The sequence below is a fragment of the Strigops habroptila genome, chromosome Z (genome assembly GCF_004027225.2).
Source record: "Strigops habroptila isolate Jane chromosome Z, bStrHab1.2.pri, whole genome shotgun sequence".
Lineage (NCBI taxonomy): Eukaryota > Metazoa > Chordata > Aves > Psittaciformes > Psittacidae > Strigops > Strigops habroptila.
The window spans coordinates 23,290,252-23,314,602 of NC_044302.2; the positions used below are offsets into that span (position 1 = coordinate 23,290,252).

At 50.5% G+C, this 24,351-nt stretch overlaps 1 protein-coding gene across 3 annotated transcripts in view; it reads left to right on the top strand.

The window, feature by feature from the left end:
* PAX5 (paired box 5) overlaps positions 1–19,689 on the top strand; it is a 137,323-nt gene extending 117,634 nt beyond the window's left edge. For all 3 annotated transcript variants that reach the window (XM_030512665.1, XM_030512666.1, XM_030512667.1), the window contains 2 exons: positions 7,054–7,140; positions 19,585–19,689. In XM_030512665.1, the coding sequence (XP_030368525.1) occupies positions 7,054–7,140; positions 19,585–19,661 (164 nt within the window). In that variant the 3' untranslated portion in view covers positions 19,662–19,689. The remainder of the gene's footprint in view (positions 1–7,053; positions 7,141–19,584) is intronic.
* Positions 19,690–24,351: the final 4,662 nt, after the last annotated feature.

A 24,351-nucleotide genomic window follows, 5' to 3' on the forward strand; every position in this document is an offset into this window, starting at 1 on the left:
CAGACCCTTCACCACCTCCGTTGCCCTTCTCTAGACCCGAAAAAACTGTTTTTCATCCCTCAGAAAGCTCCTAACGCCACGTCTACCCCTGCTCCCCTCAGACACGCACCCGCTTTCCCCCAGCGCAGCGTGAGCCGCTTAGGCGGAACGCGAGGCCTCTGAGGCGACCGCGGGACCTGGCTGGGGGGCGCTCCCGGCGCACGGCGCGTCTCGCGACAGTTGTGCGGCGCGAACGGGGCATGCTCTGCCAGCCACCAGTACGGCCCGGGGCCAGCAGCGCTCGTGTGCCAGGGAGGTGCTGGGATCCAGGCTGCAGCGAATCCCCCAGGGACTCCCGCCAGCCTGCAGGGGTTTGGCTGCTGCCCTGGAATGGAAGGCAGCAGCAGGTAGCAAGCTCCGGCTGTGGGCATGTCTTAGGGAAGCAGCAAGAGCATGGTGCCTGCTCCATGCCCTCGCTCTGCCAGGCGGGCAAGAGGACGTGCTGGGGCTGCTGTCACTACCTGGCTCGGCCCGGTGCAGGGGTACATCTCTTTGGGGTGCCAGACACAAGCGTGGCATCGACACCTGGAATGTGTGTCTGGCCCTCTGACCCAGGCTGCCATTCCTTTCCAGAGGGATCTTGCTGCAGCAGCGATCGCCCTCACATGTTGGACCTGAAATCTGTCCCGGCACAGTTTCCGATAATCCAATCCTGAGAAAATTTCCCAAGCCTGCCCTTCAAAGACTGTCCTATGAATCCAGCTTGATTGTCCTGGGATTTTTCACTGGTTTTCACCCTGGGCATTTTCATGGAAATAAATTGGGTAGAACATAGCAGGGTTTTGCTAAATATAGTGTATTTTCCTGCTCGGCCGCTTCCCAGGGGGAATGTTGTTTCTAATACGTCTTTTGTTTCAGTAGGGTTCTACTTCAGTAATTTTTCCTGGTTTTGCGGTTCTGTTGTTTGCTACTCAGTCTGAGCAGGCATGTTAAACGGCCAAGTGTGATTGGTCCATGGAGCAGAAAGCAGTTGTCAATGTCCTTCCTCCTGTGGGACTTACCTGGGCAAAGAAAACATGAGGGACCAGGAGAAGACATGCCAGATTACTGCTGGTCCACCCAAGGCGTGCCCTGCGTTTCTAGTCCCTCAGCTTAAATGCAGCTGATATTTACAGAGATGTTTACAGGTAAGAGCAGTATAAATCACTGATCCTGTTGTTTGCTGAGGAATGTTAGAATTGGGAGAAATTACAGTGTTCAATCAAAATGAAAAACAACCATAAAAATTATTTCGGACTTCACTTCAAAGATACAGTTTGTTTTCCAGTTAAGATTTTTAGTTTTTTTTTTTAAGCCTGACTAAACTCAATTTGAAAACTTCACAGCTCTCTGAATTTAAAAGAGAAAGAAAAAGTTTATTTGGAAAAAATCTGACTTAAAATACAGGGCTTTTTTTGCTGAAGGATTTTGTCAAAATTGTCACAGATTTGCAAAAGTATGTTAGTGATGTAAAACTACATTTTTGCGTGAAAGAAAATTTTAACTGAAAGATGTTTCCCAGCTCCCCTATACATGGGGAAGACTTGTAAGGAGTTGAGTTTTGTGGGCCAGTTTTGTGAGGCTGCAGACCTCTCTTCTCTCACCCTGAGCCACTATGATGGCTTGGTGTGGAGAGGCAAATTCGCTTTAGCGAGAGGAAAATATGCCAGTGTTCTCTGCAAGAGAGGCCAGATCATTTTCCTTCTTTTCTAAGGTCTCTCACAGTTGTTTGTCACTCTGACTTTATGTGGAATGCTGTGCAGAGCAGTGCTGGCATACGGTGACTTTTGTGTGCTAGATTTCGAGGGTGCATTTGGATAGCTGCTATTTCATGGTGTTGGTCCATGATGTGCAGGCTCCTTGGGTGTGTTCATGTGGCTCTGTGCAGCGTTTAGCTCTGCTCCCCATGCAGTCAAGCATATCTTAGTTACCAAGGTAATGATTGTTATTGGAATTCACTGAAGAAATTTATGATCCATGTGATTACTTCCATGAAAGAAAATGATAGAAAACAAATAAGTCATGAGAATGTTAATTTTAAAAAGTTACAAGAAGGTCTTTTGCCCCAAGGGAAAGGTGGAGACACCTATATTCACTGCTGGGATGTTAGGCTAGAGGGGGAAAGGGGTTCATCTGCAGGAGCCCAGCTTGGGGACAAGTACAGCAGATTGTTTTTAAATTTACCCAGGACCCTAACAAGAAGTGGGCAAGGTGTTGCTGTTTGTGGCCAGACTCTGATATTTGTCCCACAGCCTTCCATTTTTGCCCCTTGTACAGTTGCATTTACTGAACTCGATCTTACTGTTTCAGTTTAATTTTCTGCCAAATGGAGGGGCTAAGTAAGATGCTGTCCTACACCTGGAACTTGGATAGCAAAAAGACCTCGCTAATAGGGACTGCTGACCCAGACTGGGATGAGTCTGGATGGAGAGACGCCACAGCCACAGGGTTGTTGTTGACCTCCCCATCTCCCTGCTGTTATTTCCTGGAAGCTGTTGTGTGGTGGTCACCAGGAGGAAGGCATGTTGTACCACTTGCATGTGGTATCATAGTACAAATGTACACTGTACAGTAGTACCACGTGTTGTACATCATCTTATTACCCTCAGCCATCATATGGATAAAACTGCTCACCCCCGTGATCCTGAGGGCTTCTCCCCGTCCCAACTGCATGTGCAGAAACCTGAGAAAACACAGCAAAGATTGTCTGAACGACTCTTCTGCCTTCACATAGCTTGCTCTGGTTGAGCTGTACAGGCTCTGGAGCTTCTGATTAATGGGTCTTCTGAGACTCTGGACACCAAAGCAACACATTGAACTTGGAAGTGACGTATAAAACTTCTTTGTTGAGTATTGGTTCAGATTTTGTGTTTCAGTCCAAAGTTACCAGCTGAGCAACAAGCATGTTCTGTGTTTGAGTAGGCTGCTGGTTTCTGCTGGTGTTAAGTGCCACATGCTCCTAAGAAGACAAGGCTAAAGACACATTCCTTACTTCTGTGCTACCTAGTAGGACTGCAGTGGGTGCTCTTCATGGCAAACAGTGGTAGTGCAGTGACAGTGGTCAGGGTCTCTCCATCCTATATTTCCACACCTCGGCTGGACATGGCCTATGTCAAAGCTCTCCCTGCTTTGAAAACCTGCCCCATCCTTCTGCCTTTCAGCGGGGGAGGAAGGTTCCAGCACCCTCCTGCCCCAGTCCAGCACCAGTGCACAGAGGTGCTGGCATCTTCTTCCGTCCCCTGCAGGGGCAGTTCACTAAAGCCATGGCAGTTTGAAAGTCACCGTGAAATCTCTATCTTTTGGTTCTTGATATTTTTAAGCTCATGTTTTTCAGTTTCTCTGCACATCACAGTGGAAGCTTGCAGGGAGCTTACCTTAAAACCAAACAGACTGGTAAACATGAGTTGATAATCCCTGGAGAGGATGCTGCAGAATGGACAGTACCATGCTGCAAAATGGATAACACTGTTTTGCCTGCAGCAGAGGGTCCATCCCCCCACCATAGGTGGTTTTGCAGCCACCCTTGGGGCTCACCCTGTGAGCACGGGGGCTGTACTGCTGTCCCTTGGTCTCAGGGTGGAGTGCATTGCCCAGGGCTTGTTGCTGACTTGTAGCAGCAGCATTACCAGGAATCATTCTTCTCCCCACCCTCTGCACCTCTGGGGGTGATGGAAGGGTCTGACTCTTTTTGGGGCCGTAGCTGCCTAGAGCACTGTGGCGGTGTGGAGTCAGGTACAAGCAAGATGTGGGCTGGCTCTGGCAGAAGCACTTGGTTTGGTGTCTTTGTGTCTCAGTGAATTATTATAAGGACCAGGCTTACCATTTCACGTGAAGGAGAGATGAGTCCCACTGCTACCTCTTCCTTGCGGTGTGGGCAGGCATCATGTACATGTGTGTGTTCCTGGGTAGCTGATTCATTGTGTTTTTGTATGGGGTGAGGGCTGGCTACTACGCGCTGCTGTCACTAAGTGTAGCTGATGGACATTGGAATATCTGGTGGAAATCATGAGGCATGAACATTCATTCATCTAGCTTAGTTTCATTTATGGCTGTACCATTTGGCTGCCCAAGTGCTGTGATGGTAGTAGTAGGGCTTGAGACTGTCTCCCCCACTTCTCCTTTTCCCCTCCCCTCTCTTGTATTTCTTTTCTCATTTTCCTTCCTGACCCCCCTTCTCTCTTGCTCTCTTTTCTTTTCCCTGGAAGGCTGATGGATATGCAGAGTATGTTAAGAAGCAAGCGATACTGTCACAGAGCTGAAGGTGCTCAGTGGCTCCTCAAGCTCCTGGCTGGTCTGTGCTGCAGGAGCTTGACACCCTGACCACTGAGGCATAAAAAACAGCGAATTGGAAGCCTCAGCCTGACAGGCACCAGAGCATCCCCCAGAGAGGGTCCACCATGTGTGTCTGTGTGTGAGTGTGGGGAGGAGGGCAGTGGGATGGTGGGGGAGGAGATCAAGGAAGGAGAGGATGAAACAATGAAATGTCATCCAGTTCCCACCCGCAGCCCTGCTGCAGCATTGATGGAAACTGCTGCCTCCTTCTCAGCGGCATGCACAGCGTCAGCATGGGATGGGCTGGGTCTGTGCAACCTTGCGTGGATGAAGAGAGGAGCAATGGGTGCAAAGGGGAGAGGGAATGATGGGACAGCAGAAATGAGGGGTTATGCTGTCCTCGATGGGTATGTGCGTGCTCTCCCTCAGGGTGCAGGCGTGTGGCAGCTTCCATGAGCTTCGTTTGAAGCCTGGGGTCCTTCTGGTGCACGGAGATGCTAGGTGGGCTGCTCCGCACACCCTGTGCAAACAGTCCACAGAGCAGATTGGGGTCTGTCCTGCTGTTCTGACCGCACTGTCCCTCTGCCTGTGCGCTGTGCAGCTCCAGGGGAGGATGTGGCAGAGGCTCACTCCCATCAGTGTTCATTTGTCATGCTGGTCAGGCAGCGCAAATGTTCTGTGCAACTAAAACAGGAGTAAATCTCTGCATTTCTCCTGCCCTGTAGAAAGGAAGAAATGAAACCAGTGGGGAAAGGTGTGTGCAAACTCCTTCCCATAGAAGAGGCAGCCACAGGGATGAAGGAATTTTTGTGTGGCACACAGAGGACGGAGGAACTGGCTGTGAACTTTCAAGGACTAAGAAAGATCACATCACTCACCCATGAAGTTACCAGCCAGTTTGCTGCCCAAGCACTTTGCAGTCTTGGGCAAACACTTGTTTGCTGGAAGCCGAGGGGTTTTGGGAATGGGGCAAGCAGGGAGGGCTCTGGCTGAGCAGGAGGCCTCAGGTATAGGAGTAAGGAAGCAGAAGAAGGGACCAGCGGGAGCTTGCTCCCTCGCTGGCGGAAGACAATGGGGATGCCTTTGCCAGTGGCCCTGGTACCCCAGGTGGCTCCTGGCACCTATCTGGCTTTGCTGTCTCAGTCTTTTAGAGTGAGCACTGTGACAGAGGTAACCTTCAGCTCCTGAAGTCATCTATCATCCGTAAGTACAGGGAGTAGAGGGGAAATGTAGATACAGTGTACTTCACTGGGAAGAACGGTTTGGAGACCCATTTTCTGTGGCTCAAGGTGAATTAGTGCCATTCCTTAGTGGCAGTAATGGATCTGCTCTGAGCTTGTGATGAAACATGGTCAACACAGCAAGGCATGCTGAGCATGCTGCACTTCCTGCTGCTGGCTTCAGACCTTGTCTCATTGCCCTGTCCATGGGTGCTGGTCAGGAGGGAGAGAGCTGGTTGAGCCTGGTGGGTGCAGTCCTATGGGTCTGAAGGGCTATGAGAAACAGGAAAGGTGTTAGTAGAGACCCCCTGGGGTAGAACGGTGATGGGCAGCTTTTGTTGTCGGCACGTTCAGTGTATCTACTGGCATCCTTTGGTGGAGGCTGAGAGGCAGCTTGTTTTTCACCAAAGCAGCATCATGTGGAGATCGAGCTACCCTAGACCTGACCCTCTCTTTTGACACCAACCTGTGTTACTTCTGTATTGGCAGAAAATACCTTTGCAGGTGGCCGCAGCGGCTGCCAGGACTGCATGGCTATCACAGCCCACCATGCTGCTGAGCCGAGAGCTCCCTCTGACAGACAGCACAACTCCACTGGTCACACATCATCCCCTCTCCCCTGGGTCAGCAACTAGCCTAAGCTGTGTCCTGAACCGAAGAGACCACTCACGGCCCTGGGGACCCAGACGTGGTCCCCAAGGAGGGTCTCGGGGTCTTACCAGCCCCACATGCTGAGCCTGGGGAGCTGGAGATGTGGTGTCAGGGGTCTGCCGCTTGGCTGGGGTGAAGGCAGCCCCTGGGGAGCAAGCATCTTCCACTGCAGCCTGGCAGCCCTCTCCTCTTGCCTACTCTTTCTCCTGCCATGCTGTGTTGTGCATGCATGTGGTTGTGTATAGGAGAGTGAGGAGAAGAGGAAGAAAGCAGGAGAGCAGGAAACTGTCATTTGTGGAAAATTTCCTAATAAATCAGCAGCACTGTTGGTATTTGCATGGTGGTGGAGCCGGGTGCCCTGCCCAGGGTCAGAGCCCCGTGGTGCTGGTATTCATTTGCACTGGCTCTGTCCTGGAGAGCTTGCAGCTGAAGTATGAAACAGGAGGTGACATGTGAAGGAGAACAAACAGATGGTGGGAGCAGGAGCTGGTGAGGAGATAAATAGCAGGAACTCTCTGAGCCTTATTTGTGCCTTTGTCTGGAAGGTTTAGAAGCCATCTGAAACTGATGCAGGGATTCCTCTCCTTGGGCTGCAGTGATGCATAGACGTCTGAGACCAAGACCATGTTCTCCTGGAGAGCCTGGAAGGGTACCTAGTATCTAGAGGATTATCTGGTTTATCATCTCCTGCCAGCAGAGAGTCTGTCTGAGCAGTCCTGTCTTTGTGCTGTATTTCAGGCTCCAAGACCTATAGGGCTGTAGAGGAAAGGGCCAGCAGTACTTTTACTAAGGCTGTCACTGGAGTGCAGCATGCAGTGCAGAGTTCTTTTCCCCCACTATGGTAACTGCGGTCTAAAATCATCTTTTGTTTGTCTTTTTCTCTTTAACTTAGGGAGTGAGTTTTCTGGGAGCCCGTACAGCCACCCCCAATACTCAACATACAATGACTCCTGGAGGTTTCCCAACCCTGGACTCCTGGGTAAGTGCCATTCCTGCCTTGGGGGCTCTATGCAAGGTGTGAGTCATTTGCCACCTGGCAGTGATTGTCCACCAATAAGGTGGGCCGGATGCGTGTCCTGGCGTAGTCCTGAGTCCCCGTGCTCGGCCCCCATGGGGGAATGCGGGTCTCCATTGGGAAGCACAAATACTCTTGGTGCCTTTTGCCAGCGAGAAGCCCCTGCCCAAACCTCTTGTCTTCCTGTTTCCACCCTGTGAAATCCTTTCCGAGGCATGGGGTGTTGCAGGAAGACAGGATCCCCATTTTTTTGAGGGTAAGGGATCCTGTTCAGACAAAACTTGGGGTGCCAGGTGTTTACAGCCAAACATGAGCCTCATCACTGTTGTTTCTTGCTTGTTGAAGCACTTTGCATTTCTCCCTGACCTCGCACTGTGTTTGCTCCTCAGTTGTGTGTTTGCCCGATCTGTCCCTTGTCTGCCAGGGACCGCTGTGCCTGTGCAGCCTCACTGGCGCAAGCATGGTCCCTACAAGCAGAGGGAGGCAGGAGCCCCGTGGTGCATGCAAGGATCATACCCCTCATGTGAAGGATAAACATAATCCATTTTACACCACTGTCAAATGCTGGCCCATTTTGACCTTATATACGTGTAGCATGCAGTAATTAGAATTTTTCCCTGCATAATTTGCATGGATGAAGTAAGTAAAATACCAATTAATTGTCATCTCTCAACACAGGAGTAGCATGCCTTAGAGATTTCCAGATTTATGGATGACAGGGCTGTTATATGTGACCTCCAGCAGCGAAATAATTTTGAATTTTCGTCATACTTTTTTCATCCAGTTTCTTTGTTTTAAGTAATTGAGTCCCCATGTAATTGAACCACCCAGGCTGTATTCATCATGGTTCTTGTCCTTAAACAAATCCTTGGGGAGCAATAGACAGCCTCTGACTCTCATGCCATGGTGCTGGTATAATGCTGCCATTTGCCGTGCCACATTTAAGGGTTTGTTAGCACTTCCATGATAAATCAGCAGATAGATCTCCAGCTAATATGGATGGGCATAGCTGCACAAAGCCAGCGGAGTCCCTGCGCTTAAACTCGCAGTTTCCATGGCCACAGCCGGCAGTGCCTGTGGGATTTTGGCTTGGCTGTGTAGGGAAGATGCTTTACCCAGGGGGAAGAGCGCACACCGTGCTTTCTTTATTTCTAATTTTGTAACTCCTTTGGAAGCAGGAGAGCTGCTCAAGCAGCACTCTGCTGCATGGACAGGCCTGGGAAACCAGGCTTTGGGTGGCTTTTTAAATTTTGCTTGCAAACCACTAAAGGAACTAGCATGATATGAAAAATAAATGAAAACCCAGCCCCAACACTGTCCATGGGATGCGGGCTTTTGGTGAAGCTCCTGAGCTGCAGACCATGCTCCTGCCTGTGGATGCACACTTCGACAGGGAAGGACATGCTCGCTGGAGCTGCACCAGAGCCAACCAGCCTGGAGCCATTCCGGAGCTCCATGCTGCCCCATAGGGGTGGACACTTCAATTCCCGCAGCAGTAGGTTGTGCCCACAACCTGCTCAGCTCTTCATTTGAAACAATCGTCTTGGTTAGAGTGTGGTGGCCAGGGTGCAGGGCAGGGTACATCCCCATGGTGCCCTGAAGCCGGTGAAGATGGGTCAGGAGAAGACTATAAAACCTCAATTGCCGAGGTGAGTATCTCCAGAGAGGAAGCCTTTAACACCGGAGCGGGGGGAAGCACAGCGTCCCGGAGCCTCAGTTCGGAGCGGCAAGAGCGACCGAGGGAGCCTCAAGTCCTCGACAGGACTTGCCCAGGAGCCGGCAGCTCAGCTGACGCGAGCAGCTGACTCACAGGGGGCGGCGCCAGGAGTGACGGCACCAGCCCTCAGTGGGTAAAACCCATCCCAGGGAGCGCGAGCGACCAGGGCGTGGCGCGGCAGTTCGCGCAGGCAGGGCGAGCGGGCAGCGAGCGGGAGGGTGAGCACTCGCCCCAGGACCAGGGCTCGCCCTGGGAGCTCTGCCCCGGCGGTGGCCAGCGTAGGCACCCAGACAGAGCCGATGAGAGGGGAGGCTGCGGCGCAGACCTCGGAGTGTAGAAAGTGCCTCGACTGGTCTCGTGAGGCGGGGGTGCACGATGGACAGGGTTGCACTCGGTGCGCCCTGGTGGAGGTCCTCCTGCAGCAGGTGGCTGAGCTGCGGGAAGCTGTTGGAGAGCTAAAAGATGCCAGGGAAGCTGAGAGGAAGCTGGGCTGCTTGCTCCAGGCCCAAACTGCGCAGGGGCTGCAAACGTCTAGCACTGCTCATATAGGAAAGAAGGAGGGCAGCAACCCAGGAAGCTGGGAATTAGTCACGAGAAAAACGAACAAAAAAAGGAGGAAGAGGACAATTAACGACAAGGGGCTTCCTCCTAAATCTGATGTCCCCACCCAGAACCGCTTTGCGGTTCTGCAGGGGGCTAATGAGAAAGCACCCACCACACCTAATGAGCACCCTGCTGATGCACCAGTAAAGAGGATCGCTACTGGTGCCTCCAGGAAAAAGAGGAGGGTCATAGTAGTAGGGGACTCTACTTTGAAAGGCACAGAGGCACTCATCTGCCGGCCTGATCCAGTCTCGAGGGAGGTGTGTTGCCTGCCGGGGGCTCGGATCAGGGATGTTGCTGAGAGGCTGCCTGCTCTAGTAAGTCCTGCTGACTATTACCCCCTCCTAGTGGTCCATGTGGGTGCTAGAGATATAGATAGCAGTAGCCTGGAAAACATTAAGAAGGACTACAGAGCCCTGGGAGAGGTGGTTAGGGGCTCTGGAGCTCAGATAGTTTTTTCATCAATTCTCCAGGGCAAAGGGGAGGACCTTAAAAAAGCTAGGCGTGTCTGGCAGGTTAATAAATGGTTAGAATGCTGGTGCCATAGTCAGGGGTTTGGCTATTTAGAACATGGGGCTCCATTTGGGAGGCCAGATCTACTGGAGGCTGGTGGAGCTGGTCTGACAAAGAAGGGGAAGAGCTGCTTTGGTAGGAGGCTTGCCAGGCTGTTCGGGAAAGCTTTAAACTAGATGTGTTGGGGGAGGGGAGCATTGATCCATCCCAACATTCCTGGTCAGTTGCCAGCACCTGTAATAAGTGCTTGGAGCGATGTAGAGATGTTCCAGCTGCCCCAGCCATTGAGTCGGCTTCATTTGGAGCTCGGCTAAGGTGCCTCTGTACAAACGCCCGTAGTATGGGGAACAAGCAAGAGGAATTAGACATGTGTGCAAGGCTACGGGAATATGATGTCATTGGTATCACAGAAACATGGTGGGATGGCTCCTATGACTGGAATGTCGGAATGGAAGGTTACAGGCTGTTTAGAAAAGACAGGCCAGGCAGACGGGGAGGGGGCGTTGCTATCTATGTCAGTGATAGGCTAGAGAGTATGGAACTCTGTCTGGGGACGGGTGATGAGGTAACAGAGTGTTTGTGGGTCAGGATCAAAGGGAAAACAGCAACAGGGGACATTACGGTGGGGATCTGTTACAGGCTGCCTGATCAAGAGGACTCTGTGGATGAAGCGCTCTACAGACAGATAGGAGCAGCCTCACGCTCGCAGGCCCTGGTCCTCATGGGGGACTTCAACTATCCTGACATCTGTTGGAGGGACGGTACGGCCCGGCACAAGCAATCCAGGAGGTTCCTCGATTGTGTGGAAGACAACTTCCTCTTTCAAGCAGTAGAGGAGCCGACGAGGAGAGGTGCCATGCTGGACCTTGTGCTCACCAACAGGGAGGGACTGGTTGGAAATGTAATGCTCCAGGGCAGCCTTGGCTCTAGTGATCACGAGATGGTTGAGTTTGAGATCCTCAGGACGGTGAGAAGAGCATGCAGCAAGCTCACTGCCCTGGACTTCAAGAGAGCAGACTTTGGCCTCTTCAGGAACCTCCTTAGTAAGGTTTCATGGGATACAGTCCTAGAGGGCAGGGGGGCCCAAGACTGCTGGTCGGTATTCAAGGATCACCTGCTACGTGCTCAAGAGTGTTGCATCCCGACTAGAAGAAAGTGCAGCAGGAGGGCCAGGAGACATCCATGGATGGACAAGGAGCTGCTGAGGAAACTTAGAGGGGAAAAAAGAAGCTTATAGAAGGTGGAAGCGAGGACAGGCAGCCTGGGAAGAATATAGGAGCATTGCCCGAGAAGCTAGGGACCAGGTTAGGAAAGCTAAGGCCCAGCTAGAATTAAGTTTGGCAAGGGATGTAAAAGATAACAGGAAAGGATTCTATAGATACGTAGCAAATAAAAGACAGACTAGGGACAATGTAGGCCCTCTCCAGAAGCTATCAGGAGAACTGGCTACCATGGATTTGGAGAAGGCTGAGGTTCTTAATGACTTCTTTGCCTCAGTCTTCACCAGCAGGTGCTCTGACCACACCACAAAAGTCTTGGAAAGCAAATGCAGGGACTGTGAGAACGAAGACCTTAGGCCCACTGTAGGAGAGGATCAGGTTCGAGACCATCTTAAGAACCTGAACGTGCACAAGTCCATGGGACCTGATGAAATCCATCCACGGGTCCTGAAGGAGCTGGCGAATGAAGTTGCTAAGCCACTGTCCATCATATTCGAAAAATCCTGGCAGTCAGGTGAAGTTCCCGATGACTGGAAGAAGGGCAATATAACCCCCATTTTCAAGAAGGGGAAGGTGGAAGACCCGGGGAACTACAGACCAGTCAGCCTCACCTCTGTGCCTGGCAAAATCTTGGAACAGTTTCTCCTGGAAAACATGCTAAGGCACATGAAAAACAACGAGGTGGTAGGTGACAGCCAACATGGCTTCACTAAGGGGAAATCCTGCCTGACCAATTTGGTGGCCTTCTATGATGGAGCCACGGAACTGATGGACAGCGGCAGAGCAGTTGATGTCATCTACTGGACTTGTGCAAAGCATTAGACACTGTCCCGCACGACATCCTTGTCTCTAAATTGGAGAGACATCAATTTGATAGATGGACCACTCGGTGGATAAAAACTGGCTCGATGGCCGCCGCAAAGAGTTGTGGTAAATGGCTCTATGTCCAGTTGGAAACCTGTAACGAGTGGTGTCCCTCAGGGATCGGTGTTGGGACCAGTCCTGTTCAACATCTTTGTCGGCGACATGGACAGTGGGATTGAGTGCGCCCTCAGCAAGTTTGCCGACGACACCAAGCTGTGTGGTTCGGTTGATACGCTGGAGGGAAGGGATGCCATCCAGAGGGACCTTGACACGCTTGTGAGGTGGGCTGATGCCAACCTTATGAAGTTTAACCAAGCCAAGTGTAAGGCCCTACACCTGGGTCGGGGCAATCCGAGGCACTGCTACAGGCTGGGCAGAAAAGAGATTCAGAGCAGCCCTGCAGAAAAGGGCTTGGGGGTGTTGGTTGACGAGAAGCTTAACATGAGCCAGCAGTGTGCGCTTGCAGCCCAGAAAGCCAACCGTATCCTGGGCTGCATCAAAAGAAGCGTGACAAGCAGGTCAAAGGAGGTGATCCTGCCCCTCTACTCTGCTCTCGTGAGACCTCACTTGGAGTACTGTGTACAGTTCTGGTGTCCTCAACATAAAAAGGACATGGAGCTGTTGGAGCGAGTCCAGAGGAGGGCCATGAGGATGATAAGAGGGCTGGAGCACCTCCCGTATGAAGACAGGCTGAGAGAGTTGGGGCTGTTGAGCCTGGAGAAGAGAAGGCTGTGTGGTGACCTCATAGCAGCCTTCCAGTATCTGAAGGGGGTCTGCAAGGATGCTGGGGAGGGACTCTTCCTTAGGGACTGTAGTGGTAGGACAAGGGGTGATGGGTTCAAACTTAAACAGGGGAAGTTTAGACTAGATATAAGGAAGAAGTTCTTTACAGTGAGGGTGGTGGAGCACTGGAATGGGTTGCCCAGGAAGGTTGTGGATGCTCCATCCCTGGCAGTGTTCAAGGCCAGGTTGGACAGAGCCTTGAGCCACGTGGTTTAGGGCAAGGTGTCCCTGCCCATGGCAGGGGGGTTGAAACTAGATGATCTTAAGGTCCTTTCCAACCCTTACGATTCTATGATTCTATGATTCCAAAACAGAGGCTGGTCAGGAGCCAGCCGCCTGCTGCCAGGACAACTTTTACCTCTGCCATTCCCTTTTTTTCCTATTCTTCCTCTTTTTTTACCCCCTTTCCTATTCTTTTTGGATGATACATTCTGGAGGCAAATTCCATCTCACGTTCGACTGTGTGAGAGGCATGCAGTGTGAGCACAGCTGAAAGGATGGCGTGCTCCCAAGACAAGGCTGGTGTCTCAGGCTGGTGAGGATTTCTACAGCAGTATTTACTCAGCGGCATGCTGTGAACGTGTGTTTAAATGAGGCAAGGGCAAAAAGATTTGGATGCTATCATTTTCCTTCAGAAACTGCAGCTTTATTGAAATTGAAATGTTTCACAGGATAATGACAACAATGCTGGCATTTTTTGCTAGTGGGTGTTATTAAAATGTATAATCTTGGCTTCCTTGTTTTTATCCTCTTCAAAATACTTTGTTTTGGTATTTTCAAAATCTTACATTTCAATAAACACAGACTCAGTTACCACACAGGTGACATTGTATTGCTTTGTGTGTGCAATGACACACTGATCTGGAGTTATCAGACTGGAAGTTTTAATGCATCAAACAGGAAAAGAAATGGGGATTTTTGTTCTGCAGCAAGTCCTAAGGATGAACTTACCATTGCAGTTCAGTCTGGTCGCAAAACTGGGAGCGCTGGCGTTTACGGAGGGGGAATCCCCTTGTCTGACCACTGATAGTTTTGAAATACCTGTTCTGCTCTGTTCCTGTCATTGCTGACCTGGTTGAGAGCTGGTGTGACCTGTACCTTCCTGTGCTGCTTGAACACTGCTTGAATCATGTAAGAGCTGGGCAGTGAGGTCTTGGTGGGCAGAACCTTGGAATTCCCTTTGATTTCAAGCCCATCAGTCAGAAAAGCACCAAAAGCAAAATGGTGATCGGTTTGGAAGGGCGTTTGTTAGGAGTCAACATTGTACCCCACAGGGCATCGCAAAGGTCCGTGACCCGCCACCTCGATGGGGAAGCGTAACCTGCTTGATCGTGGTACACAGTGGTGGGGGGCAAAGCTTCTGAGCTGGTTCTCCAAGAGACACTGCATTTTCTTGAGTACAGCTGTAAGACCTGAGTGAGAATGTCTCATTGTGTGGCCTTAAACTGCAGGTCAGACACATCTCTTGTGCCCTGCAGAGATCCTGCTTAACCATAGCTCTGCCTGTGTCTCAGGAGCCTGCTCCTGCACTTCCTTCTCCCTGGGTGCTCACTAACCCCACTGGTAATTCAGGGCAAGTAGGAATCTGTGGCAGAGCCTAAAAACCTGCTTCAGGTATCCTTGCACACCCAGAAGGCGCCATGTGACGAGCCTGAGCACCTGCAGTGGAGAGGAGGTTAATTTATACTATGTCCAGGATGCTTCCACTCTTCTCAGGAGTATACGTGAGTACATTTAATAATTCTCTCCTGAGAGCAAGCTCTGGCAGTATCAGCCTCAAAGCAGAAACCTTGACAAAATTAATCAGGACTGGTACATGGACTGGCAGAGTTTGTTTTACGAAGTCCCGCTCCCTTCACTGAGATGATAGTGTAATACTGTAAGCACTTAACAGTGCCTATATTCAATTAATTCCCTGTGCTGGCAAGGAAGTATTGCACTGCAGCAATCACACAAGGCTGAGACCTGTGGAAGAGGAGCGAAAGTGGGAGATGCTGTGATTTGCGAGTGTCAGGAAGAAAGGATACTTGGGTCGAAAAATGTTTTTTTGAGGGAATAAAGAGAAAGTAACAGAGATGAAAAAGGTGAAAAGCTTTGCTCGTTAGTCCCCAGTCTTTGTCCCATGAGTGTGGAGCAGCTGTGAGAGGCATGAGACACTGTCTCCACAGGACCATGCTCTTGGTGTGGAAGTGATGGGGAGCGGCTGCCAGGCCCCAGCAGAGCACCAGCTGCTCTCTTTTGCCTGTACCTAGCTCTGCCCTGGCTGTGGTGCTTCCCACTCCTTTGACCCGGTCAGAACACCCACATCTGCCACAGCTGGCATGGGAGCTGATGCAAATAGGTGACAGTGCTCCCTCCTCTCCAGGGCAGTCCTGAATGCTGTGCCCCATAGCTCTTGTGGAAGGTGAGGCAACCAAGCTACAGTCCTCTGGAATGGCCAGCGGAAGCTGGGCAGAATCACAGAATCATAGAATGGTTTGGGTTGGAACGGACCTTAAAGCTCATCCAGTTCCAACCCCCTGCCACGGGCAGGGACACCTTCCACTAGAACAGGTTGCTCCAAGCCCCGTCCAACCTGGCCTGGAACACTGCCAGGGATGGGGCAGCCACAGCTTCTCTGGGCAACCTGTGCCAGGGCCTCACCACCCTCGCAGGGAAGAACTTCTTCAGATCTCATCTCAGTCTCCCCTTTGTCAGGTTAAAGCCATTCCCCCTTGCCATGGCCCTACAGGCTCTTGCGAAAAATCCTTCTCCAGCTTTTTTGTGGGCCCCTTTAGGCACTGGAAGCTGCTCTAAGATCTCCCTGGAGCCTTCTCTTCTCCAGGCTGAACAAGAAATCGAACAAGAAGAACAAGTCAGTTTGCAGCAGGTCTGCCATGTCTTCCTGCTTTCCTGTCTGGTTTTTCAGCCCCAGCGGCACCCACACACAGCTCTGCAGCAGGGGCGTGACAGCCTCAGTCGCACTGACTGCAGCTGGAGTGAGGACCCTGAGTTTCCAGGGGGATGTGCTGGGAAAAGGACACAAACCCTGGCTGCTTGTGTGTCATCTGATTTGGTGGCTGCAGCTGATGTCTTTATCTCAAAGCCAGAAGAGGAGGTGGACAAAGGGGGATCTTGTTCGTTTTTTTCTTCAAGTGGTACAGTACAGGGATGCACACGGAGGTGCATGCACAAGCGCATGCGAAGCAAGTGCGTGTGCACCTGGGGCTTAGTCCATCACTGTCAGTGTGTCCTGGCACACGCCGGCATAGAGTCAGCTCAACACACGCATGCTAAGAGCAGGTAACAGATGAAGAAAAACGATTCAATTTTGTGCTGGCTTGTTGCAATAACTTCTTTACCATTTTTGCTCATTGCATTCAGTTTGATGCTGCTCATGGTGGGTTTTGTGTCCCTGCGTGCTGACTGAGAGGGTTTACCTGTGCCATCCCGATGCCAGCATGGCATTGTGCAAGGGCAGAGCTCGAAGCTGGTCGATTAGTGTTAGGTTCAATTCTTCTGTGGAAAGATGAGAGAACAAGTAGGCACCAGAAATGGCGATGTCAAGAAAAAAAATGATGGAAGTATGAATTAGAAAGGAAAAATGACAGAAAGACAAGTCAAGTTTGTTCTGGATGGGGGCATGGTGACAGGAAGAGTGAATGCTTTGTGATGTGATGTTTTCATTTTTCACTTTAAATACAAGCTTTTGTGATTTCACTGCTGAAAGGCAAACTGGAAAAATCAAACTTGAGGGAAGTAGAAGACCTTTGGAAAGCATGAGAGAAATATTGGGCTTTGGCACTGAGTCAGAACAGCAGTGAAGGAAGAGGGAGGGAGAAAGCCTAACCCTCAAAAGATCCCCTTTACCACAAAACTTCAGGAAGTGCTGCATTTGTCTCTGGTGGGACCTATGCATTGCACTGGATCAGGGTGAAAATTTTGGTGCCACTGGATCCGTTCCCTGGATTTTCTACCTGTCTACCTGAGCTGAGCTGCCATGGGCAGTGCCAGTGCCAGCATGGACTGGGGTGTCTGCTGAGCACACCCTCCCCCTGCTCCCCATCAACCTCCTCATGCTGTGGTGGGTGAGGACAGCTAACCTTTCATGGGCCTGCAAGGTTTTACACCCCAAGGTGCTGCTGGCCCTGCAGTGCAAAATGATTCCTAAGGACTCCCAGGCAAGAGGAGTAGCTGTTAAGAGGCATGAAGTGATGAACTGGGCTCCCCAGAATGCACAGCCCCAAGTTCTGATGCAGAAGCCATGTTCCTGTAGCTAAATCCCCTAATTTTTGACCCATTCGGGTTGCAGCAACAGAGTATCACATGCAGGTAGGACTCTGATCATGACAAAGAAGTTTGTTCTCCATGGCTGTGCCAAGGGCACATTGAATGTGGGTGTGCCAAGGAGTGCAACAGCACGTGTTGGCTGAGCATTGTTTTTCACATGCACTGGCTTGTGCTCCCTTGGAAATGAGCAGTAGGACACTGGCGATGAAGCCGGAGCTGATTTCCTGACATGACGCTCAGAACAAAAGCAACTTAGAAGCAGCAGGTGGGCTTGCCTGTGGGATGGATCCTAGTGGATCCATAGCAGTGAGACAGGGTGGAAGAGCCTGTCCTTTCAGGAGATGTTTCAGTTGGTGGGGCTGTCTCCTTGGGGTGTTCTCTCTGGCAGCATGGCTTTGTTTCACCAGCCCTGGAAACTGCTCCAGGCAGCTGATTTGGGGGGAAGGTGAAGAAAGCCCTACATGTTGCAATTACACCATCATCCTGAGTCAGTGGTTAAAAGGAAATGTCTGTGGGCTTCCTCTTGGAGGCTGGCTACGCGATTTTCACTCTGTGCTTGAGCTTTTGAACAGCAGCCCTCAAGTAATCACTCAGGTAGTTTTGGGGTGAACAACAAAGCCTTTAGTTGGAGTCTGTGCAGGAGGAGGGGAGGCCAGGAGATTCTTCAGCCTCCCAGGCTGAGGCTCCTTCACTCAGTGGAGAGCAGACAACAAGCAGCACGGGGCATGCCGGCTGGGTTCTCCTTCCCGCTTCAGAGTCTGTGACGGGGCCGTGGTGGTGGAACGGCCAGGACACTGTCACGCTCAGCCAGTGCTCAGGTGCGGGGCAGCCATTGGACCTGCTAGAGCAGGGTTTGCTATAGTCTGAGGTGGGAAGCAAATGGCTGAAAATGGACCTTTGGCTGTACTGCCACCCATGATTTGCTGAGGGGTCCACATGCCCCGCTGAGGTCTGGTGGCATCACCTCCTGGAGGGGCCAGGTCCTCTGCCTCAACAGAGCTGCAGAAATTACCCCCTCTGTGACAAGTCATGTCCCTGGCTGTGAAGACCCTCAACCGTGTCTGCCAGACTGCTGTTCCAAGTGAGATGAAGGCAGGGAGTTCAGGATGGCCTCTGGCTCTTGGATGAGCTTATTTGTGAAACCAGACCCTACAGCCCAGTCTTCCCCAGAGCTGTGCCTTGTGCTGGCCCCTTGTTGCTCATCCAAACATGTCTGGGGGTGTCAGACTCACATGTCCAAGTGCAGGTCTTTCTAGGGGGCTTCTTCCATGCTGTGGCTTGCTTTGCATCTCATGCATGTGAGATTGCTGGTGACTTGGAGACCAAACAGGTAGCGCCTTGAAAATTTTTTTTGCGTGACTCTTTTGTCATGCTGAATCAGAGTTGGTTTTCTTGCAGTTGCACTTAGAAGGGTTTTAGTAGCTGATGTTATCTGGACAGGTTGGTATCTCTCCGTGTTCGTCTGAAGTCAGAGATTCTTCTTCGTTCAAGCAAATGGTCCAGGTTCCAAGTGATCCTTTGGTGATCACCCAATATACCTGTACTTAGCCCTGCATGATAGAAAATGGTCACTGACATTTTTCAGGCCTTTTCTTAGTAAACGAGTGCTTCAGCATTTATCAATCTGTGAAGCTTTAAGCTTAGCCCACATGGTTCATTCAAATGCTTAACACATGTATTCAATGAAGAAACAGCACAAATTTGATCAGTTTGAGGTTTAAGTGTCCATTTAAACAGCTGTGATCTGGAACATCAGATACTTCATCAGATGAGGCGTTATTCACTGGAGGTAGTTTGTGAACCACTTTCTGAGCTCAGATTCATTACCAAGTGGAAGTCACTGATACTTTCTAGAGGCAATTTCAGCTCAGCAAATGTATTGGATGCTGAAGGGCTCTCCCTGGTCAGGCAGAGGCTGGTGCAATGGGTGATCCCAAAGCAGATCTAGTAGCACAAGCTCCAAGGTCACTGTCAAAGCTAAGCAGAATGTGGGGGACTATTCCCTGATAGGAGTAGTTTGAGAAAAAGAGGAATTACTGTTGAGTCCAATGAAATCTGTTGAATGCTTTGGGGTTCAACCTCTTAATTCTTTCAAAAGAGGGGTAAAAAATGAGAGATGTCAGAGTGCGATGATGTGTTTGGGCTGGAATTTTTTCGCCTTCCGTTCTGAAAAAGAAATTGACTGTTTTTGTGAAGTAAATGAAACTAACGTTTTGAGTGGAGGAATGAAACAGGTACACTACAGCCAGCAGAGATGCAAAGCAACAGTAGCGCCGTTCTCATGCAGAGTGCACGAATGTGATTTTTATTCTAATTACCCGGCCCTTATTGCTGTGAGTCTGAGCTCAGGCTGGAGAGCTTTCTGCCGCCTGTGTCGGCATGCTGCAAGCTGGCACCTTTCCGCTTTTGTCTTCTTTATGGTCATCTTGTCTCTTGCAGGCTCCCCGTACTACTACAGCGCTGCAGCCCGTGGGGCAGCCCCACCAGCGACCGCTGCAGCCTATGACCGCCACTGATGCCGAGCCTGGGGCACCAGCACTGACTGCACGCACCATCCGGGACCACCACAATGACCACCTTGCTGCAGCTGTGCCAGCCATGCTGCAAGGGAAGGAGAAAGTATCTAGTAGGCACATGCTAATTGAAATTTTGCTCTTTAAACTTGGTGAACTGATCATTGTTATGTTATTTAATCTGGTCATGTTGACTGGGTCTCAAATCAAACGAAGCGGGAGGAAGTGGTTCTCCTGACACCCTGTGTGATCAGAAACGTGCAGTGGCTTCATGTCTTTTGCAGCCAAATGGCTACTGGTTTCATCGCCTGCGGGTGCCGTGGCTGTATCTGGGGATAAGGAAGAGATGTGAGCAGCTCCCTTTGGGGAGGCTTCCTCTTGCTGCACACTGAAACAGGCTGTGAGACTCAAGGCAATTTTCTTTTTTTTTTTCCCTTTTTTTTTTTTTTGCTTGCAAAGAAAAAGACCGGTCAGCTCAATTTTACAAAAGCACCACTGTAAATACCTGCTTGTTTGTGTTACTATAAGAATGGCTTAAGCATAAGCAGCAACATTGTACAAATATGAACTCAAAACGCATCTAAAAATGTGTTTTGAAACTGGTGCACTGATTCAAAGAATTCAGTAAGCTTTAAGCAACTTTGAACCAGGTTAACACTCACTGTGGCTGTATTTCGGGCCAATGTTATTTCAGTATACAGCATCCTATCTGACAGTTGTATGTGATCATACTGTATGCTGGTATCAAACACATGGGCAACTGAAAGACCTGAGCAGTTTTGTGACACTTTACTGTTTAATATTAATTTATGTTCATTTGTCATCATAACGAGCACTGAGAGAAATTCAGTGCTGGTTTTAAGCTAAGCAGCATCCAAGAAGGAATTCCTGAGTAATAGTTGACACCTTACGTACATCTCAATAGGCTGTGTGCTAAAACCCAGTTATGAACGCCCTGAGAGGAAGGGGGGGGAATACCATGGTAATGATTTTTGTTAAATGGTCATATTGAGTGTGGCACACCAAGCACAGGAGCAACCACACATGCTTTCGAAGGCAAACTGGAGGGAAGGGTGCTCTTTTTGGGGGTCTGTGTGTTTCAGTGAAGGCATTTCAAATTCAAGCTGCCCTAGTCCAGATGTGTGCCGGGGGAATTTTGGTCTGTTAATTCCACGTTTCTTCCCTCCTCCTCGGAGATGGAGCACTAAATGTGACATGGCCTTCAGTGTGCAGTTTCCTGGGGCTAACAAAGAGAAAAGAGCAGCTACAAACAACCCACTAAGCAGCTACACCAGTCACTGCCACTTCATGGAGACAGGAGAACTGCTGATTTCTCCCTGCAGCCTCCCCCTGCCTCGGGGCTGAGGGGCAGCCAGTCTCAGTCTGGATGTATGGATGACAGGCATGACCTCATCCCCTCCTCCTGAGGGCAGTGGAGAAGCTCCCTGGCCCTAGTAGCATGAAGATCTGGCTGTAGCTGCCTTACGCCCAACCTGACCACCATCATCCACCCAGAGCAGCATAGGCACTGCAAAGGGGTCCTGTTGATGCTTGCCTGTGTATGCCCCAAGGCTGAAGAAGGGTTGTTGGTGTTGAACCTGAAATGCATTCCTGTGGATGAACACTGAAGTACAAATACTTGCTTCCAGCAATGCAAGCATTTCCCTGGTATGGTAGCTCCTGAGTTAACACTCCTCTCTCTCTTCCCTCTCCACCTCATGGTTTGTGCTGCATGTCTGGTGTCCTTAGTGGCCAATGACCTCTTGAGAATCTCCCTCTCCAACTCCAGTGGCATCTTCTCACACTATGGAAATGCAGCCATCTCTTCCAAGTTTCCAGGGCAGGTATGTTTAGATCCTCAAAAGCCATGGGGGCACCCAGGTCCCACTGGTTCAGTGACGTCAGTGAGATGTTCATGGAGCTCATCAGGAATTTTGGCCAGAGTCCTTCAAACTGTGCCCCTAACCGAGAAGTAAGTTTTGTGACAAACTTACCAGTGAGAAAAGTTCTGATTTTAATCTTTCAGCAATTAATAGCTGATACACACCCGATTTTAACTGAAGACAAATAACAGCACTGACAATTTACACAGGGAACCTTCTGAATCATTGCATTGGTGTTGTTGCTTTCTGAGCACCCCATGATTGCTCGCACACTTGCAAAAAAGGTGCAAAGGCGTTTCTGCCTGGATGCTGGTCGCATGGGGATTCCACATAAGCTCCTGGTTGAGGGGCGCATGTTGTCTGCACCCTGAACAGACACATCTCTGTGAGCTCAGGAAGGGATAAGGCCATCCGATGCCTTGGCTGAAAAGAAAAGAAAAGAAACAAGGGTTTAACAGCAGGCAGTGAGGGTGCAGGTGATGGCTCTGTAGCCAACTGGGCTGAGTTATGCCAGCTGTGGAGGGAGACACCACCGCTCGGTGCCTGGGCTTTCTTTCTGTCTGCCCAGTGAGGGAACAGCAGGTAGTGTCAGCAGTGTGTGGGTCCTCACCCACTGGGTGAACTGCCCTGCAAACATGTTTCTTTTATTTGTTTCCTCAGTGGCATGGCTATGTGGCATGCACTAATTCACATAACACTGAGAAGACCAAACCCGAAACTTCAGCAGATGTTGGCACGCTCAGGCCAGTGGTGCTTGTAGTTGGGCTGGGGACTTAGGAAGGGCACAGCAAGTGTAATTGCCCTGCAAGATGAATGGATGCCGTTGGATGAAGTGACCTGAGGTGCTTAGGCCTAGCTGGCCCTAAGGCTTTCATCAGGACTCTCTTGGCCAGAGCCACCAGTGCCATCCCACTAACCAGGGGTACAGGCTGCACCATGGGCAGCATGCATGTCCTGGTCAGGGCTGCAGAGGGGAAACTTTGAACTCCTACCCTTGTATGTGCAAGGCAGGTACCTGCACCTGGCCCACTTCCCAAACCATGGCAGCCACAGCTTGTTTATACTTGCTGGGGGTGCTTCCCAGTGAGAAAGGGCAGTGAGAGTTGGCCCATTGAGTATGCATGCCATACTTCTGGAGAAGACGCTTATTGGCAGTACTTTCTGGTTTTTGAGACTATTTCAGCTGGGGTTTATAAACTACTTTCCTCAGGAGGTCTGGACTTTCTGTCCGTAGTCTTCATTGAGGGAATCTTCCTCCTTGGGGAGCATCTTTAAAGGCACCGCTGGCAGCAGGTGGTCGTCTGGGAATGACAGAGAGTTGCCTGCTGCTGCCCCCTCTCTGCAGCCCCTCCCTTTCATGGGAGGTCACTGAGTGAGGGGGAAGGAAATGACCCTTTGGGGCTACAAGGAGAGAAGAGAGCAAGACCAGCATTGAGCTTTGGGGTGTCCTGCCCGCCCTTTGCTCAGGTGGGATGCCCTTTAGTGCATCATATCATTACTAGACCCTTACAGAAATCAGCCCCATGAAGTGCTTCAGTCAGTTACAGCACTAAACCCTGTAGTACACTCAGCTAGATGGAGGGTTTTCCAGCAGTATGCACTTCAGCAATAAATTTATCCCATATGTTGCTGGCACAGACAGGCTGAGGAATGAAATCTGAGAGATGGAGAGGGAAAACACTGCCATAAGACTGAACGAATGGAGGCTGTGAGCCAGGATTACATGAACTGATTTGTTGAGGAAACCCTCAGTCAAACTCTGTGAGAGTGAGCATAAAGAAGACGTAGAAGGCTGTGGGCATTGAGTTTGCTTAGCATCTGTGTCTGAAGGTGCAGCTACAGAGGCATTATCATTAGGCAGCTCCACTGACTGCAGAGCTCTGGATGTCTCAAGACCAGATCCACAGAAAGCTTGCTTTATTTGCTGTCAAATCATAAAAATGTTCTGGGCTCTGGGAACATGGGGCCAGAGGATGCGTGTTCATTCAGAGACACAAAGATGTCCAAGCAGTGCTGTGATCCATGGAGGGACTGCAGGCATCAGGGCAGCATTGGTACTTGAGGCACTTGGGAAGGAGACAGTGAGGGAAGAAGCAGTGCCAGGTAAAGAAAAAAAGAAAAAAGAGGAAAAAGCAGGCTGAGAAGTGATTTTCGGAAGAAAGCCTTTCTGCCCAGGGAGGGATGGTTCGCGGAGCTCACAACAGTGGAGTGCTAGGGCACCCATCACCCCTCCTTGGCTCCCTGTGGCTGATTCATTTCAGTCCTGTGGTGCGAGGGCAGCACTGTGGGCTTGCTGTGCTGGCTGATGGTGGTCACTGGCTGTTGGTAAATGCTCTGCTGTGCATGGTCTTAATTGATGGAGTTGTGTTTGCTTTCTTATTTTCTTTAATTTTTCTATTGTACATCTCCTTCAGCATGGAGGAGAGAGGAAGTGGTGTTAATGGTGTTGCTTAGTTCCAACCAAGAGTACTCACAGCTTCAAAGAGCCATGGCCCATAGCAGAGTTCACTTGTGTAGCTGCCACTGTGGCTGTGACTGAGTGTCCTCCCCAGTGCTGTGCTCTTTCCTGCATGCATATGCCTCTGTGTGTGCCACCAGGACATGTGAGGCCACAGCCACAACAGGTAGCATGGCATTAAGCTGACCCGCCCTGTGACTGTCCCAGCAGACGTTGGCAAAAGCTGTTTTTCCTTCTGGGTTCACTGAGAAAATGATGTCTTGCCTGAGCACGCAGGCGATGGTCCTGTATGGGCATAATCAGCCAGAGCTGGCCAGGTGCCTTGCACCGATGCAGGGTCTGGGCACATGTC